The sequence below is a fragment of the Eurypyga helias genome, unplaced genomic scaffold (assembly GCF_000690775.1).
Source record: "Eurypyga helias isolate BGI_N326 unplaced genomic scaffold, ASM69077v1 scaffold24727, whole genome shotgun sequence".
In the NCBI taxonomy this organism is placed as follows: domain Eukaryota; kingdom Metazoa; phylum Chordata; class Aves; order Eurypygiformes; family Eurypygidae; genus Eurypyga; species Eurypyga helias.
The window spans coordinates 1-16,241 of record NW_010260145.1 but is presented as its reverse complement, the minus strand read 5'-3'; the positions used below and the strand labels follow the sequence as shown (position 1 = coordinate 16,241).

The following is a 16,241-nucleotide window of genomic DNA, read 5'->3' as shown; positions in this document are numbered from 1 at the left end:
ATTCAAGAGAGTAACAATGACCATGAAGGAAAAGCCTTCCCCTCGGCACTCCAGGCATGTCTTCTGGGCATGGGGCAAGCCCATTGGGAAAAGCAATTGAGCAACTGGTAAGCTCCTGAGCAGATCAAAGGTCTGCCCGTATCCATGGAGAATGTGAAAAACATTCAGGGAACCCTCTGTGCTGCTGGTAAAATAGATTACTGTTCTCTTTCAAGTAGCAGCATGTGCAGTGTTGTACAAACATTCTTTTCTTTATGCGGAGGTTTTGTTTAACGATAGTGACCTGTACTTTTGCAGAAACCTCTGACTATTCTCTCCAAGTGATGCATGAACAGCAATGATAACATGGGAAATGAATAAAGCTGTTAAAAGAGGCTGGAGAGCAAGATCAGCAGAAAAGCACTGTGGTCTGATATGGCGACAGCAGCAAAACTGTAAGCTCAGTCACTAAGTCACATGAATGTTTTGCATGTACTGAATGTTTTACCTGTTTGTAACATCTTCCTATCCCTCCAGACTTATTTACTTAGGGGAGTTATTTAGTGAATTTATTCAGATGGACAAATCAAAATTTGCTAAGCCTTCTTATCACTGCAGGCTGGGATGACACAAAGGGAATCTTTCTTAAGACTTCTTGTGAAGACACTCTGTAATTGCTACTCCACCTTCAATAAAAGTATTTTAAAATGAGCCAGTCCACCAAACCTCAGCTTCTCCTTTGCAGCAGGGGCTCCCAGAGAGGTTGTTGTGTGGAAAACTTTTCTCTTTTTCTGTGAGGGGAAGTCCAGAGAAGGAGCTTGTTGTAATATTTCTTGTGGGGAGGTAGCAGAAAGGTAATTGGTCAGGGGAAAACCAGGATTTCAACCTCTATTATATACTTCTTTTTCTCTCCTGCTGTTGTGATCTTAAACCAGGCTTTTCACTTTACTTGGCCATTTATCTGTTACACTAGTGTTGTACAATGCCTTTTTTCCCTATTCCCTTCATGATAACCATTAAAGAAAGGAGCAAGCCACAGGTGTAACTGCCAAAGCTCATCTTCCTGACTCAGGCTTCCCTTTGGGCTAGGTAGCTTGTGTTGGTAACTACTTCTTGAGATTCAACCAGCAAATGCTGTTGGACACCTGTGTATGCTGGGACTTACCTCACATCAGGCTCTGCGGTAGCGGCGTGTAGCGGCAACCTCCCATTTTTGTCAGGTATGTTCTGCTTCGCACCGTTTCTAAGCAGGCTGACACAGCCTTCCAGCCAACCCTAAAAACAAATTAAGGCATGTCAAAGAAGCGAAATGCTCAGGCCAGATCTCTTCTTGGTGGTACTGGCATCCGTGTGTGGCTGTTGTAATTTCTGCCAACAGAGGAACTGGTTTTAGTTTCCCCAGTGGAGGTCTCTCAGCACTGAGAGCAGTTCGCCTTTGGAGTCCGAGTCTCCGTGTAGCTTAGTCACTCATTTCAGTGATAAGGTGTTTTCTTTACACTGCATTTTGGTTCTTCTGCTGCCGGTGGCAAGTAACAACTGAGTAAACAGTCATTAAAACCCTCCTAATTCCTGTATCACTAGCAAATGCTACACTTATTCCTGCATGTGAATTTAACTATGCTAGGTTACACCAAGAACATGAGTACTTAATCTCATTTCCTTTATGAGATTTTAGCAGGCATGGTGAATCAATAGTAAAAAGCCTTAGAGTGTGGTCTTATAAACTTTGTTGCTGAAGTTTGAATTAGTGACAATGTTAGACTGAAAACAGCACCAAAACAGATGGGATGAATCAGTTCTTGGACTAAAACCTGCTATTGATCACCTCAACAAAAAAGCAAATAAACAATCTGGTGCTGACTGCATAAATCTTTCAGAGTGTACTTAAGTCCCAGGGTGATCAAACGTGTGTAAGTGTTTTGTTCAAACCTCTGCAGGCAATCGATAAAGACCATTCTCTCCTGTATGAGATGTGTTGGATTGGCATTACCAACATTTATAGGGAAAAGGTGTGGAATGAGGGATTCAGAACATCACTATCACAGCTCCCAGTGGAAGTGCAAGACCACCAAATTCTGCGTGTGACTGTGACTGTGGAGGTCTGCTGAATTCAGTTCCCTGGACAGACATCACAGCCAAATGCTCTCTAGACCTCCGATTATACACATCACAGAAACAGCAATGGAAACTTTGAAGCCTGGGTGGTTTAAATCTTTTCCAGTAATTTCTTTTTTTCCAAAGAATATTTTTTCCCCTCTGGGAAAAGAGGAAGAAAGGAAAATGACACTGATTACGGGATTTTTTGAAAATATCTGGCAAAGGAAATGTTTATTCTCCAGTAAGTGGAGCATGCTCCTCACACTGATTGAGACTGTGTGTTTTGCTATTTTCTACACTAATTTTCTGGCTGAATATTGCATAGCAGAGCAGAAACATTGTTTTTGTCCTGAATTTGCAGGAAGAAACTAGATGCAAGGGATGTGACTTAATTAGGCTGTCACAGTACCAGTTTAAATGAACTGGCGGTCATCCAGCCATAACTCATATTATGCAGCATGGGTGAACATTCCTTCCTCCTTTTTGTCCAACTAATAATGGAAGCCCATGGTCAACCCTTCTGCCCAAGTAACTTGGTCGCCATCCTCTAATTCCCTCCAGCAAGGAGCAGAAGACTAAGGAGAAGACCACCATCCTAGTGGTCTTCAGAGAGCACCACACTTCCCTCCTCAAACTTCTCAAAGGGACATCTGCCCCACTATCACTTGTACTGGGGAAATCTATTGCTTATGAACAGAGTATCTGCACTGGCACCTGCAGCACCTTCAATTTAAGTCCTTAACCTGCCCTTCCATGGTCCAGCACTATAGGGAAAAAAACCCCAATGCCCCGGTTCATGTGCTGTGCAGGAAAAGATGCCTGGTGACCACCAGACTGAGATAGGAATGCCCTCTCTGGAACACAGAAGTCTGATTCTGACAGTGGGAAGGGAGAAGTTAATCTGCATATTAAGAACAAGAAGGGACTTTCCAGTGCACAGAAACAAGTGGCTTTCTTGAAACCACACAGAGGACCCTGGATCTAGTGAGATCCCCATATCATGCACCGATTTTGAAACCCGAAAGAGAAAGGACACTGACAGAAGTCCTGATCCTTTTCTGATAATCATTTCTTCCATCTTTGCATTATGGTAATGTTTACAATTTCACTGTTGTTTAGAACCAAATGTTTTGTCCCTTTTTTCTTTCTGTAGCATAAACAGAAATCTTATTTGGTCTGCACTCCCTTCAATCCATCTGTCTTTCCATCCCTACTTCTCCCCAAGTCTTGGTACCAGGTAAGTTGCCAGAGATAAACTGGTACGTCCACAAGCATCTTGAGAATTAATATTGGCTCCCATCTTCAACAGAAGCTTCACGGTATCAACCTGGCGTCCTGACACAGCATGCATCAAGGGTGTGGAACCTGGGGAAGAAAGTCAAATGTTCTTTCACAATTTTTATTTTGTCAAAGCCATAAGATAGAGATATTTTCTTATTTACTAATGTTAGCACTGGCAAATTAACAAATCCTTTCTTTGACAACTGTCCAACGCTTGTACTCAGTTTTCTTTTTTTTTTTTTTTACAGGCAGGAAGTAACTGCTATGCCAGTTGCTGACTGCTGATTTTAAAAAGAGCATGACTTCGTTAGCAAAAGCCTTGCCTCATTAACTCCACTTCTGGAGGGAAAAGTGTTTTTCTGTTGACAAGCTCCCAGTATGAGCTGAGGCTGATATTCTTGAGAGTGACTAGTAGCCAGATGGTGCTTGACTAATTTTCTCAAACCCCAGCTTCATTCTGTCTCTAGGTATTCGACAGATCTACGAAATCAAGCCCTGTCCCATGCAAAGGTGCGTATGTGTGAGTTGGTGCTTTACGTAGACAACAACTTATTTTAAAAACTGGGTTTGCTCTAGAATATTTTCTTTTCTGTTGTTGTGAGAACTTATCTTATATTCTACAAACATTTTTTGTGCTGGAAAAAACCTGAAATCTACATTCAAACCTAATACTCAGATTTCACCATGAAGTATTATGATATCTTCTAATTGCTTCCTCTTTCTTCCATTCTGTTAATTGCTGAATAACAGCAAGAGATTTTCCTGCAGAATCTGACAAAGCAATTTAAAATGACTACGCTGGGAATAAACATGAATATTAGACACTAGAAACTATCAGAAACTTCAGCCACAACTAAAGAATAATTAGTCTTGCTGGATTCAATGAGACTGCTGAGCACATGGGTGCTACTCAACCTGAGGTTATGCAGACTCTGCCATATGTGCAGGATATGAGACATATGTTTTGTCTTGCCAGACTGGTCTTCAGTTACATCTCTAAGGACAACCTAGTAAACAAGTTTATTCTGGAGCTGAAATACTTATGTTTGCTGGTCAGTCTATCTGCACCCACTGCCCTTCATACCTAGTCCTTCTTCCATTAAAGGTCTGGACTGACAGCATTTTAGATTGATTAAGCATCTTCCCTTCTGCCCAATAGATGTTTTAAAGATTACAATTAGGATGTCTAGTTTAAAGTGTAGGAAGAATTGGTAAAGTGGTAAAAGCTGGTAAAGATTAAGATAGACAGTGTTCATATGGACCCTTTGAAAGAAACTGCAATTAAAAAATACTTTTGAATAAACAAAATCTTCCTTAAGAGAAGATTCCAGAGATCTGTGGCTCTAATTCACTTGGAAATAGATGCATATGCAACCCAGCTGATGGACAGTGTTAAATAGGAACCTGAACACAAAATAAGAAGGGGCACAGTCTCACAGATACAGCAGATTATTTAGATTATTGCACATTGTAGAACTAACCCTTTGGCAAACAATTACCTGACAGAATCATTCAAACTGTTGTCTGTACACATACTTTTTAAATGTAAAAGACTGGAATCCTCTACTCCGGAGTTGTGCACAATCTATAGTATTTGGCTTCGATAAAAAATATCTTTTTTGTTCCCTGAAATGACAATTTCTCAGCATGTCCCTAAAGAAGGCAGAATAGATCCATGATAAAGTACTGTCTGATTATAGCAAAACAACTTATTTGCATCCATATAAAAAATCTTACAATTACCGGGGGAAAGAAGTATCTGAACTCAGCATTTCCAGTGGGTATTCCAAAGAATAACCCACATTTCCCATATTCTGCTATTAAATATAATTTACTGAACACAAAAATCACAATAAAAAAATGGAAAACTTAGTTGCAAGCTGAAGCCACTAATCCCCTAAGAACAAACTCAGCCCTCATTTACCCTCACTGTCGCAGCACTCCAGGATGGAAGGATCTTCTCGAATCACCGCAGTTAGTGTGTTCACATCACCATTAGCTGCTGCCTGGTAAACCACCGTCAAGTCAATCTCTTCTGCCGCTTCACCTGCCAGGGAGGAGTATGCCTGTGAGTAGGCAGAGAGCAAGTACAAATGGCTAACGGTGAAACAATGACACTTACTTCACCGAGTTTTTGTGACTATACAACTCAAGGTGGGATAAAGTGTATCTAAACAGCACTGTGGTGTTTGTTACTCATCTGAAACTTGGTTTTCATCATAATTTCTTCCAAAAACTGTCAGACATAGTCATTGAGAGGAGAAAAGGAAAGTCCTGGAAAGTTTTCACCTCTTTTAAGGAATCATACCAACGTTCATGGAATATGACTTGAGAAACAATGAAGTGGTATCTGAACTAGCTCATAATATTGCGGGCTACACTTTTATGAGAGACGGTGAAATTGGGACACAGTTTTCAGTTTCAGTGTTATCCTTGCACCAGCCTGAAGACTGACGCTTTTCATTTCCTTTCCCTGCGGTGTCCAGGGGAATTCTCTTCTCAGGAGGGGGAACTTCTGGCAGCAATGGTTTGTGTTAATAATTCCTGCAAAAAGGAAAGGTGGACTATTGCTTGGAAGCCAGGAGGGGTTTATTTTGTTTGGCAAACACAGTATGAAATACTGTTTAAAGCTGATGCTTTGCAGGACCTGTTCCTGAACACTCCTCAGATTTTTGTTTCTAGAGAAATTAATGCTATTTTTCTCTCTTTGCTTGTAACTTCCTTTCAGATTGGTCATCCCATGCTCCACAAGCCTACACCACCTTTGGCTTCAAGCTGACTATTAACCTCTCAACTCCAGGAGTCAAAAGAGATAATTTTTGGTGCAGGGTCAGATCTGATATAATGGTAAAATGCTCTACATATTAATTGTTGTTAAAATCATGTTTAATTTTAAAAAGAGTTTCTGATGCTTATTACCTCAAAAAGAAGTACAGATGCAGTGAGCTGTACCGTTCACTGTGACTGAGGTACAGAGCATAATTTTTGTCCAGCCACTGCATTGCCTTGTTAGCAGGACAAAATAAAACTGATGCCTAAATCACACTAGAGATTTTATCAATGACAGGTTAAGTGATTGGTGACTTATCCTTACTGTTGTGTCTTCTGGAGATAGCATAACTATGTAAGCTGTGCAGAAAAAAGGAAGACAGTTTAAGGAGAATTTGAAAAGTCAAGAAAAGGTTTTCATAATCAAATAATATATTACTATTAACTCATTTATATAAATTATATTTTAAGCATTGTCATATCTATATTTTTGAGTGATAAAAGATATTTAAATGTTGTTTTAAAGTATTAACCACACTATTCACGTCGAGATCAGATGTTGCAGCTGAACCTGCATGAGTACCACACTGGGGTTTACAGCCCAGCATAATTCCCCACATTTGACTTCTCTCCCCAGGATGCAATCATCACTCTCGACTTCGAAACTTGGCTGCCATGGAAACACAATCAGCTCTTACGCTGGAAAGGTTAGTCTGTCAAAGCTGGAGCTCTGGTTGTGCTCTTAGGGAGCTGATGTTAAATCTGCCTTCACCAGGGCACAGATTCTCTCTTCATCACTACTCAATTAAAGAGAATTTAATTTATTTTCTTCCTTCTAGCTGGCATTTGAAATTACACATTTGATAAAATTTGTAAATTAAAAATATTAACTTGATTTTTTATTTTACTGGGGACCCTATTGCTGAGGGAACCATTCATTCGGCTCAGGAGTTTTGACCTGTGTGCTTGGGAGATCAGGGGAGACTAAGAGTCACTGTCTCTGGAGAGTCATCATCAGTGACTAGTACATGAAAAAAGAAGTGACTTTACCACAGGGCCCATTAATCAGACTTCCTTATCACACCAGATCTGCGGACTGCTCCCACAGTTGGTAAACTCAGCAACGACATGGTAATAACAAGCTCAGGTCTGAGCTAGCCCCGAAGAGGGGTGTAGTATGGGCTGGGCAGAAGGCAAGGAGGCAAGGCAGAGGTTCATTGCTTGTGTTGCTCCCCTTGTCCAGTCTCCGGAGGTACACAGGAGGTGTCACTCACCAGCACACACGCAGCTTCTCTCGCGGCTGCATGTGGTGGTTATTACATGGAAACGGTACAGAGGAGATGCTGCTGGCATTGGGAAAGAAACTGTTAGATGTACTGAGACAGACAGTGGATCAAAGGGGCCCTCACCTCCTTTTATGCATTACACATGTAAATTTTGTATTTTTTGCTGTTTGTGCCTGCAAGTACAGTTGAATTTTCCTGCAGTGAGTCAGGAGCAGAGACCAACCCAGCCACAAAAGAAAACTTTCCATCTCCAGAGCAGAGCAGTTGCTAACCTGGAGGGCAGGATGGTAGGAAGATGTGGACATGGTTGCACACCTGCCCTGATTCCCTCTGCCCTTTTTCATCTAAATAAAACCAAAACACCTTCTTCCCTGTGCCTTCGCTTGTTCTGGGCTGGATCTGCTTTCCCAGAGCAGTTATCCTCCTATATGAGGAGAAGAAGCAAAACGATGGATGGATGGATAGATGGATGGATGGATGGATGGATGGATGGATGGATGGACAAAATTTTCCCCACCACTGCTCTTGCGGAACACAGGCTCTGCTCCTGCTAAGGGGTGGTGGCATGTAGCCACACATTTCCCCACCCATGAGTGCCAGCCATCAGAGCAAGGAGAGGCAGGTGGACCAGGCTGTCACGCTGCTGGATAGGGACACTAGGCCAGGAGGAATGGATGAGTGCCTGTATTGTGCACCTGACAAAAGACAGTCTGACACTAATTCCATTTCTGTAGGGTGACACGATTTCAAGTGGGCTGTCTTTAACATGGGCTGTTGGGTTTTGGGTGGGCAGTGAAGAGGAAGATAAATGTGTGGTCTTCTGATGCTCCACATGACAGGGCGCAGGAAATGCCAGGAGGGCTCGGATATCCTTTATATCAGATGCACCTGGCTCCAGGTGACACACCTCCCACTTCATCTTCCTCCAGCTTAGCCTGTGAAGGAATGAGGGTGCAAAGCCTGTAGGCCATTTCTTTTTGCAGACACTATCCCAGGCCGAAGAGGAATGGTTTGGACAGTGAGGTACTCACAGCGTGTGTTCTCCTCTGTGAGCTTATGCTGCTGGGGAGCTCGGCTGGGGCTGGGTCAGCAGCACCACATGGGATAAAGGGGTTCTGAACAGCCAAATACCTGACCCTCCATCTTCAAATGCATTACTTCATTTGTTATCCTGCAGTTCTGTAAATGCCAGTGAGTACTGATGCCATTTCAGAGACATTTTACTTTTTATTTTGGAAAATTACTGTGCTGCTGGTGAAAGGAAGCTGTCAGTCAGCTTCAGTAAGGCAGGAGGTCCAACTGAGAGCCTGTGTATGGAGCAGGGGTAGGGAAAAACCGCAGGCTGGCATGACAGCAGCATGGGAAGGCTTGGAAGAATCTTAGTGAGGAAAGACCAAATGACATGCAGGGTTGTGGCATCTTCTTTTGTAAGTAGAGTCCTCAGAAACAATCAAAGTTAAAAGCCAATCTGTCTGAAATAAGCTGCAGTGTTTTAAAAGCATGTCATTGCTTTAAGGCGAAGTAAATGTCTTTGGTCAGCAAAGGGGTTATATGAAGAAACATGCAGAATGATCATAAATTTCAGACCAATGAAGAAATGCTGTTTGTGACATTAATTCTCCTCTGTCTTATGAAGAATGCATGTTTTACACGATTTGCAATGTTGGCTGCTGTGCTGTTTTACAAAGCACATGTTAGACGTATATTAGCGTGTGCTTTCTCCTGCATTGGATTTTTAAAGTCTAAATAAATTTGCTGTGGTTTAGTATATGTGGTCTTGCCAATGGCTGTTGTAGACCTTGCTAAAACACTAAGTTTTGAAAACTGAAGTCTGGATAACAGGATAATTTATATTCATTGTGAAAAAGAAATATTTATGTATATAATTTATGCCCCTCTTTCCTATAAACCCTTTTGGTCCCACTAGTAGTCAAATGCCTTATGTGATTTCCCGCAGCTTGTCACCAGGACACATTCTTAGGCAGTTTATTTGATTTTAGCATGTCAGTGTCAAGGGTCAGCAAGAGGTGGATGAGTGCAGTTTTTGGAAATTGTAACTCGCTCTCTAATATTATGGATTTATTGATTGCTTAACAAAGTAATATTCCCTGTCTGTGCCTGGCTGTGGATGCACCCGACCAGGCCTTTGCAGAGCTCCTCTGTTTAAATGGTAAACATTTGAGGCTAGGCACAGCACACATTTAAATGGCATCAAGCAGTATTAGGAGAGGAGGGGTTTCTGATGTTGCTTGGCTTAAGTCCCACACTGCTACTGCTGTTAGTATTGATAAGTATTATAAGATATTAATGAGCGGTACCACAGGAAGTGTTGCAAAGAGACACTGATTTTCAAACCTGGAATATTGGTTTTTTTTGATCTATAGCTGGGACAGGTTTCTGATGTGTGGAGTGGAGAAAGTCTTTGCAGGGAGGGTTAGATTATGTTATTGGACCAACAGATACGATCTGGCGTGTTTGAAATCTAGTCTGTATTATTCCATTGTTATAAATTGCTCCAATGAAAGATATTCCCCTTCTCCCTGCTAAAAACATTAAGCCTGCTTAAATCAGTAATGTGTCAAAACATTAACATACTATTTAGATAAGACCACCATACACTGTAAATTTTGAATAGAGCTTTCTCTGCATGATAACCAGTGGGCTCAGTATCCCATTACTGTGTTTTCTGCTCCTGCTCCCCGTCTGCCTCCCACGCAGCTAGCAGGGAAGGCAAACAGTAAGTCACAAATCATGTCATGAGCCAGCATCCTTGCAGTGGTGGTGTAGGGGAGATGATGAATGTACCAATCTGGAGGGGACCCTCTTGCTTGGGAGGTGCAGTGAGTGGAGTGTGACATGGGGCTGGAGATGATGCTGGACAGGTATAAGGATGGGTCAGTGTGGAGAGTGGCCTGGCAGGAGGAGGGACTGCAAATTAAGCAAGGGGAGGTATGGGCAGATGTTCCCTCCGAAGCCTCTCACTTCTATCCAGACAAGGTGCTTTGGGTCAATGTTCTCATGTATTACTGTCTGCTCCCTTATCCACCTGGAGACTTCATTTCTCTTTCCCCAGCGCTGGTCACATTCCAGCCTCATTCTCAGCATCACTTCCATTGGCTCCCTAGCAGCCATCCTGATGGCACTGAGTGTGCAGGGTTTCCCCTCACCGTCCCCTGTCTGAGCACTGCTGGGTCAACATTTGGCACAGAGCATACTCCTTGTGCCTGCAGAAGGAGAGCTTGAGAGTGGCTGTTTGGAGCTGCAGAAGCTCAGCCAGCCCCACAACTCTCTCCCCATAGGGAAAATGTTCCTTATGTTACTCACACATGGCCTAGGAGCACCTGTCTCTGTTCCTGCAATCTGGATCCCCCATCTCTCGTTGAACTTCCCTTCCTTCTTTATCCCTGCTGATAGTATTTTTGCTCCCTTTTCGCTCAGTTTTGCTTCCCACTCCTCCCCATCTACTCAGATGGGGTCCCAGCTGGGTGGCTGTGGGCTCTCAACACCTGCTTAAGGCTTCGAGCGCTACTGCGGCTGAAAGGCAGCCCTAAATCCACTGCTTTACGTGGGGTGCGTTTCCTTTGGGCGCTCCAGAGAAGCACAGGCAAGCACAGAAGTACAACCTGTGGGACCCAGCTTCCCAAACGACACCTCAGCGTCTGTCTTCCTCCCGCCCTTCATCTTTTTTCTACAGTCAGCACCTCCGTTGTGGCGCCATCACGGCCATGTCAGCTTGGACACTTTGTCAGGGTGTGCTGGGAACCATGGCCACTGCACGCACGTTATTTGGCAAGCTGACCTAGAGAGAAGTCTGTTGCAACACGTATAATCAAACAGTGACAGCTTCCTGCTTTGGGAACAGAAAAGGAATGCCACTACATTCCTTACAGTGGATGAAGACTAAGACATAAAAGCCTGTACTGGCAAAGACAGACACGAAATTCAGCCGTTTAACTTAAAACCAGAAAACAAACAGACATTTGTATTTCCATAGCAACCTTACCATGTAGAAAATCTTCACGTTGGGCCTTTTAAAGATCTCTTAAATTCCCAATTATGGCAATACTTACCTATACAGCTAAAATTTGCTGAAGCAAAGTCGATCACTTGTCCTTTTAATGTATACAAACATAATCTAGCCCTTTTAATGTATACAAACTAGTAGACATGCAAATCAGCTTTTCTTAAATTTTACTCCATTTTAAACTGCTCTGTTTGCTAATATTGAAATTGCTTTATTATATACAAGAAAACTAATATATACAATAAAAATATACATACATCTCTCAACACTAAGCATAGGAGAAATCAAATGCTGTTGCTATTCTGCTGAAACATTTTATTTTTCTGTAGCAATAGGCTGAAACATCCACGTCTAAAACTGATGGAAGAAATTCCTTCATGTGCAACTAAAATACATCTCTATGAGAACCAGTCTTTTCAAAAAATTCTTGTTATTCATTCTGTTGAGTAACCTTACTACATTTGCATGGGGGGCACGGGAGGATTTAGAAATGGGTAGCAGGTGACTTACCTTTGTGCTGATCAAACACAGAGGACGAACTGAAATCCATTGTGGTCTATCTCATTATTTTCAACCAGACCAGACAAATGCCATCTCCAGGGATTTCAGGGAAGAATCCCATATATTAGAGTAAACAATGCAATGATAGCTGTCACCAGTCTTCTTGTCAGGAAATCCAAAGCACTCTGCGGCCGCGGGTTGTTGCCAAGGCAGGGTCGTTACCACTCGCCTGACGGGAACCGTACGCTTGTTTGTACAACACGGTTTGTTACGGACCCTCTCAAAATGACATCCCTGGAAGCTGAACTGAGCTGCTGAAAAACATCTTCGCCTCAGCAAGTGGAACTGCCTGTGAGCAGCTGTGAGAGCTGCCGTGGCTCAGCAGCCTCAGCAGCCTGGGGCTGCCCGAAGCAGCCGAGTCCAGGGGGGAGTGGGACTTGGCAGGCCTGCCACTGAGGAGAGACCCACGGGGACGCTGGCGGGTTGCCCTCAAGGACTCCACTGTGCTGTCAGCATAGCTGGGGGTGCTTTGTGAAACTGGAGTTTTGGCAATCACCTGTTTCCTGATGTAAATTTTTTCTTTTCCTAAATCCTGCATGGAGAACACAGATGAGCGAGCCTTTTGTATCCCATTCCACTTAGTTAAAGTACAGTATGTTTAATGAAGGGAGCACATTACCGTGGCTGAAGTGGATAGTGATAGCTCCAACAGCATACTGCATTTCCCTGCCCCATCTCCTGGACCACCCTGTGGCCTAAAGATTCCCATTCAGCCTTGACCACAGTGCTGTGAGTTTGGTGGCTGAGCATCCCTTGACCGTACCCAGCATGCCTGCTTGGCTAAGGTAGGGAGCAGCACTGATTGTACTGGAAGTTTGGCTGCCTGACCAGAGTGCTACCAGGAATTCTACCACCTGGCCTTGGCAGGAATAAGAGTGGAATAACTATTCATTCCCTGATGACTCGAGCAAGTTGGTACCATCAATTACTGATACTCTAGTAATTACCAACATGAGGTGTGGCCAAAGTGGAAAGTTAATGATGCCTAAAATCAGTCATGTCACGACCTTATGAGACCCGCATGAGACCCTTTGAGCTCTGCTGGACCACAGCAGGCTGTGCCCAGTACCTTCCTCTGAGTGGGATGCTTCTAGGAGATCACAAACTCTCAAGTCTGTGAAATCAGAGGACCTCAAAACTTGGGCTGAAACCTCCTTGAGAATCAACTCTTCACCCTTTCACCACTGCAAACCACTGGGACACTGGGACTTAGACCACTAAGTCTGGGACTAGGAGTGGATCAGCTGCCCCATGACTTCTCTTTGAGGTGTTTAGAAAGTAGGGGGGTCCACTCTGAATCTTGTGACTCAGTGGGAGGGTCTTCCTTACCCTTTTCCTTAACCCGTATGTAAATCACACCAACCCAATTCTGATTCCATTTCCCTGACCCTGTGTAAATAAATTTTCTTGATTCATATATAAATAATTTTAACCCAATGCTAATTTTATTTTACTCTCTTATGCTTTTCCTTGTTGAATAAGTAACAGAGTGGACCTCACGATTGAATTCTGTTAAGTCGTGCTTTTCACAAAATCATATTAAAATAGCTTTTTCCCCCTAATATCAGTGAAGCTGATCTTTTAAGTGGACCAAACCACCCTCCTTCGTGACAATAGGTGATACTCCAAACCCAGTGTCTGCCAAACCAACAGTAGACCTGTGTTCTCACGCTACTTTTTTGACTGGGCCTCTGACTCCCTGAGTTGGGAACTCAGACCCTGTACTATAAAGGGGAGAGGACCCTGGTGACCTTTGCTTTTTGACTGGTTGTTTCCATGGAAGAAATAACAACAAATGGGCTGGCTTGGAATTTACCTGGAGCAGTAGATCACCAGCAGTGCCTAGGTGCTGGTGGATGGGAGGGATGCAACAGGTTTACTCAGTGCTGGTGCTCTGGAAGACACACATCACTACTGCTGAATAAAACAAACATATATGAAAATTAGGAAAGACAAGACACTTGGCTCAGAAGCGCAGACAGGACCTACTCTAAAGCTATGCCTAACTTTGTGAACTTTGTGAAGCCCCTAGACTTCATTCACTCTGTTTATTCTACTCTGGTGTTTTGACTGCTTTCCCATGACTACAACAGATGTTAGAGACATAACGTGCATGTGGACACCATAGGAGTTGTATATGGAGCTGATTCACATCCCAAGCGTCTGCTTCCAAACCTAAATCCAGACTGTGTTTGGAAAAAGAAAGTATAGTCCAGGAAGCAACACAGCCCCAATAGCTTGAAATGAATGACCAGATCTGAAATTCTCCAAAATGTGGCAGTGTGATCTGCTCAAGGGTCTGTAACCAGGAGAGGCATGTGGTGGGACTGTGGAGTCAGAGACAGCTCTGTTTATTGTCTCTACTGCTGACTGGTTTGTGCTTTGGCTCACCCCAGGCCTTTTTGATGTGGAAGAGGCAAGTGCTCTCTGTGCAGTCTGGGAGCAGATAATCAGTTATGCGGACGGCCAGCTCCTCACCAGCATCTCCTTGCCAGGGCTGTGGCTTGGGAGGGTGGCAAGGGCAGGTGACAATCCAGTCCGTCCAGCCTAACAGCCTGGCTCTGCTCAAAGGACTGCCATGGCTGTTGACTTCATGGGGGAGGCATTGGAGCTGGAGACGTGTCTGTGGCTGGCATTTTGAACTGAGTTACTACCGCAGCGACCTTCACAGTTCCTCAGAAGTGGCCTTTGCATGTGACAAGAGGCCCCTTGTCCCCTGTGCACACAGGGTTTCTGACCCTCGTACTGCTGCAGTGCAGGTTACACAGTTAGCTGGCTGGTTCACTGTGCTCTACCTAATCCAATCAATTAAATACTCGCAGTTTTACCTGCCCATTAACCATTCCTGGGTCTCTGTTCTTCCATTCTGATCCTGAGATGGAGGCAATGGGCTTTGGAGACTACTGGTCCAGGCTCACTCTTGCAGTGCATCACCTTAGGAATGAGGTACATTGCAGGTATGCATGCAGTCAAGGAATCTGGGGCCAAGGAATCTGGGGGAGAAACATCTGGCAGCTGATTTGTTGTGGGTCCCATGTGGGGCACAATATTCCCTATGGCACTGTGTATATTTGCCAGGGAGTCAGCTTGCCTTCAACTGTGGGAAAGCCAGGCATCTCCTCTGAAATAGGTGTATACGCCCACAGGGACAGAGTGTGTTTGAGAGCTGGCAACTCCTGCCTTCTGCATCCGTCAGAACGGAAGCAAGGACAATCCTTTAGCAAAACACCTTTCTCCATGTAAACACAAGCACCAGGTAAACACAGTGTCTCAGCTGTGGTGGACATATCACAGCTCAGAGGCTGCCAGAAAAGCTGAGGTCTAGGACCTGGATTTGGGTCACTGACTTCTCTTTTTATGTTACTTTAAAAAGTATTATTACTTCTTTAGAAGACTTGAAGGAAATGTCTCTAGCTTCCCCAGAGCCTCCTGTGCTCAGCGGTTATGAAATCAACCCATGCCAAGGACAGCAAAGCCACAGAAGGGGTAGAGCCTGGTCTAGGCACCAGATAAAGAGGATAGATTTAATACTGTGAATTTACACTATTCTTTAATTTATGCAAAGTGTTCCTGACTTTTTATGCTGTCAGTGGTATCTGGGTAGTTTTGGTAGTTTCTGTGTGGTTTTTTCCCCTGGCACTGAGAAGAGATGAAAAGAGAGTAGTAGAAACAGAGGAGGGGTTTTGTTTGTTTTGGGGTTTTTTTGTGTGTTTGCCCACATTTGCCCGTGAATCAATGTTTGGCTCTATGCAGGGTAGTTAATGCTCTTTCTCCTTCTGACTGTTGTTCACTGCGTGAATGCAAAAGTTGTGGTGAGACCGCAGGGAACGGTTGAAACACGCGCTCAGATGCTATGTAAGTGTTACTCACTGGGGAGCAGAGCAGGGCTGAGGAGCGGCATTGCAGAGACCGGGAGATGATGGGCAGTGCTGACAGCACCTCCTCTGTGCCACATGGCCATGGTGAGCACAGCCTCGGCTCACGTAGGTACACTTCCACTGCCCCTGCAGAGGACATCGGCAAGTGGGCAAGGCTTCTGCATCCTTCTCCACCCTGATATGGTCAGTGCTTTGGAGGAAGGATGATCTTCTGCCTTTATGGGGTGCTTGGAGAAGAAGTGTGAGGACCCAGCACCTCAGAGACAGCAGTCTCCAGTGAAGTGTCTCCCTGCTTTCTCCACAGGTGTATCACAAGCCTAAATGTTTACACTGTCAGTGTGACTTGGTGTCGTGGTTTAACTCCGG

General features: G+C 44.0%; 1 protein-coding gene across 1 annotated transcript; it reads right to left on the bottom strand.

The window, feature by feature from the left end:
- Positions 1-1,140: 1,140 nt before the first annotated feature.
- LOC104512096 (ankyrin repeat domain-containing protein 55-like) lies at positions 1,141-12,001 on the bottom strand. Its single transcript, XM_010154948.1, is given in 4 exon segments — positions 1,141-1,254; positions 3,311-3,441; positions 5,282-5,404; positions 11,947-12,001. Coding segments are annotated over 4 exon segments (423 nt in total).
- Between the last annotated feature and the right edge of the window lie 4,240 nt (positions 12,002-16,241).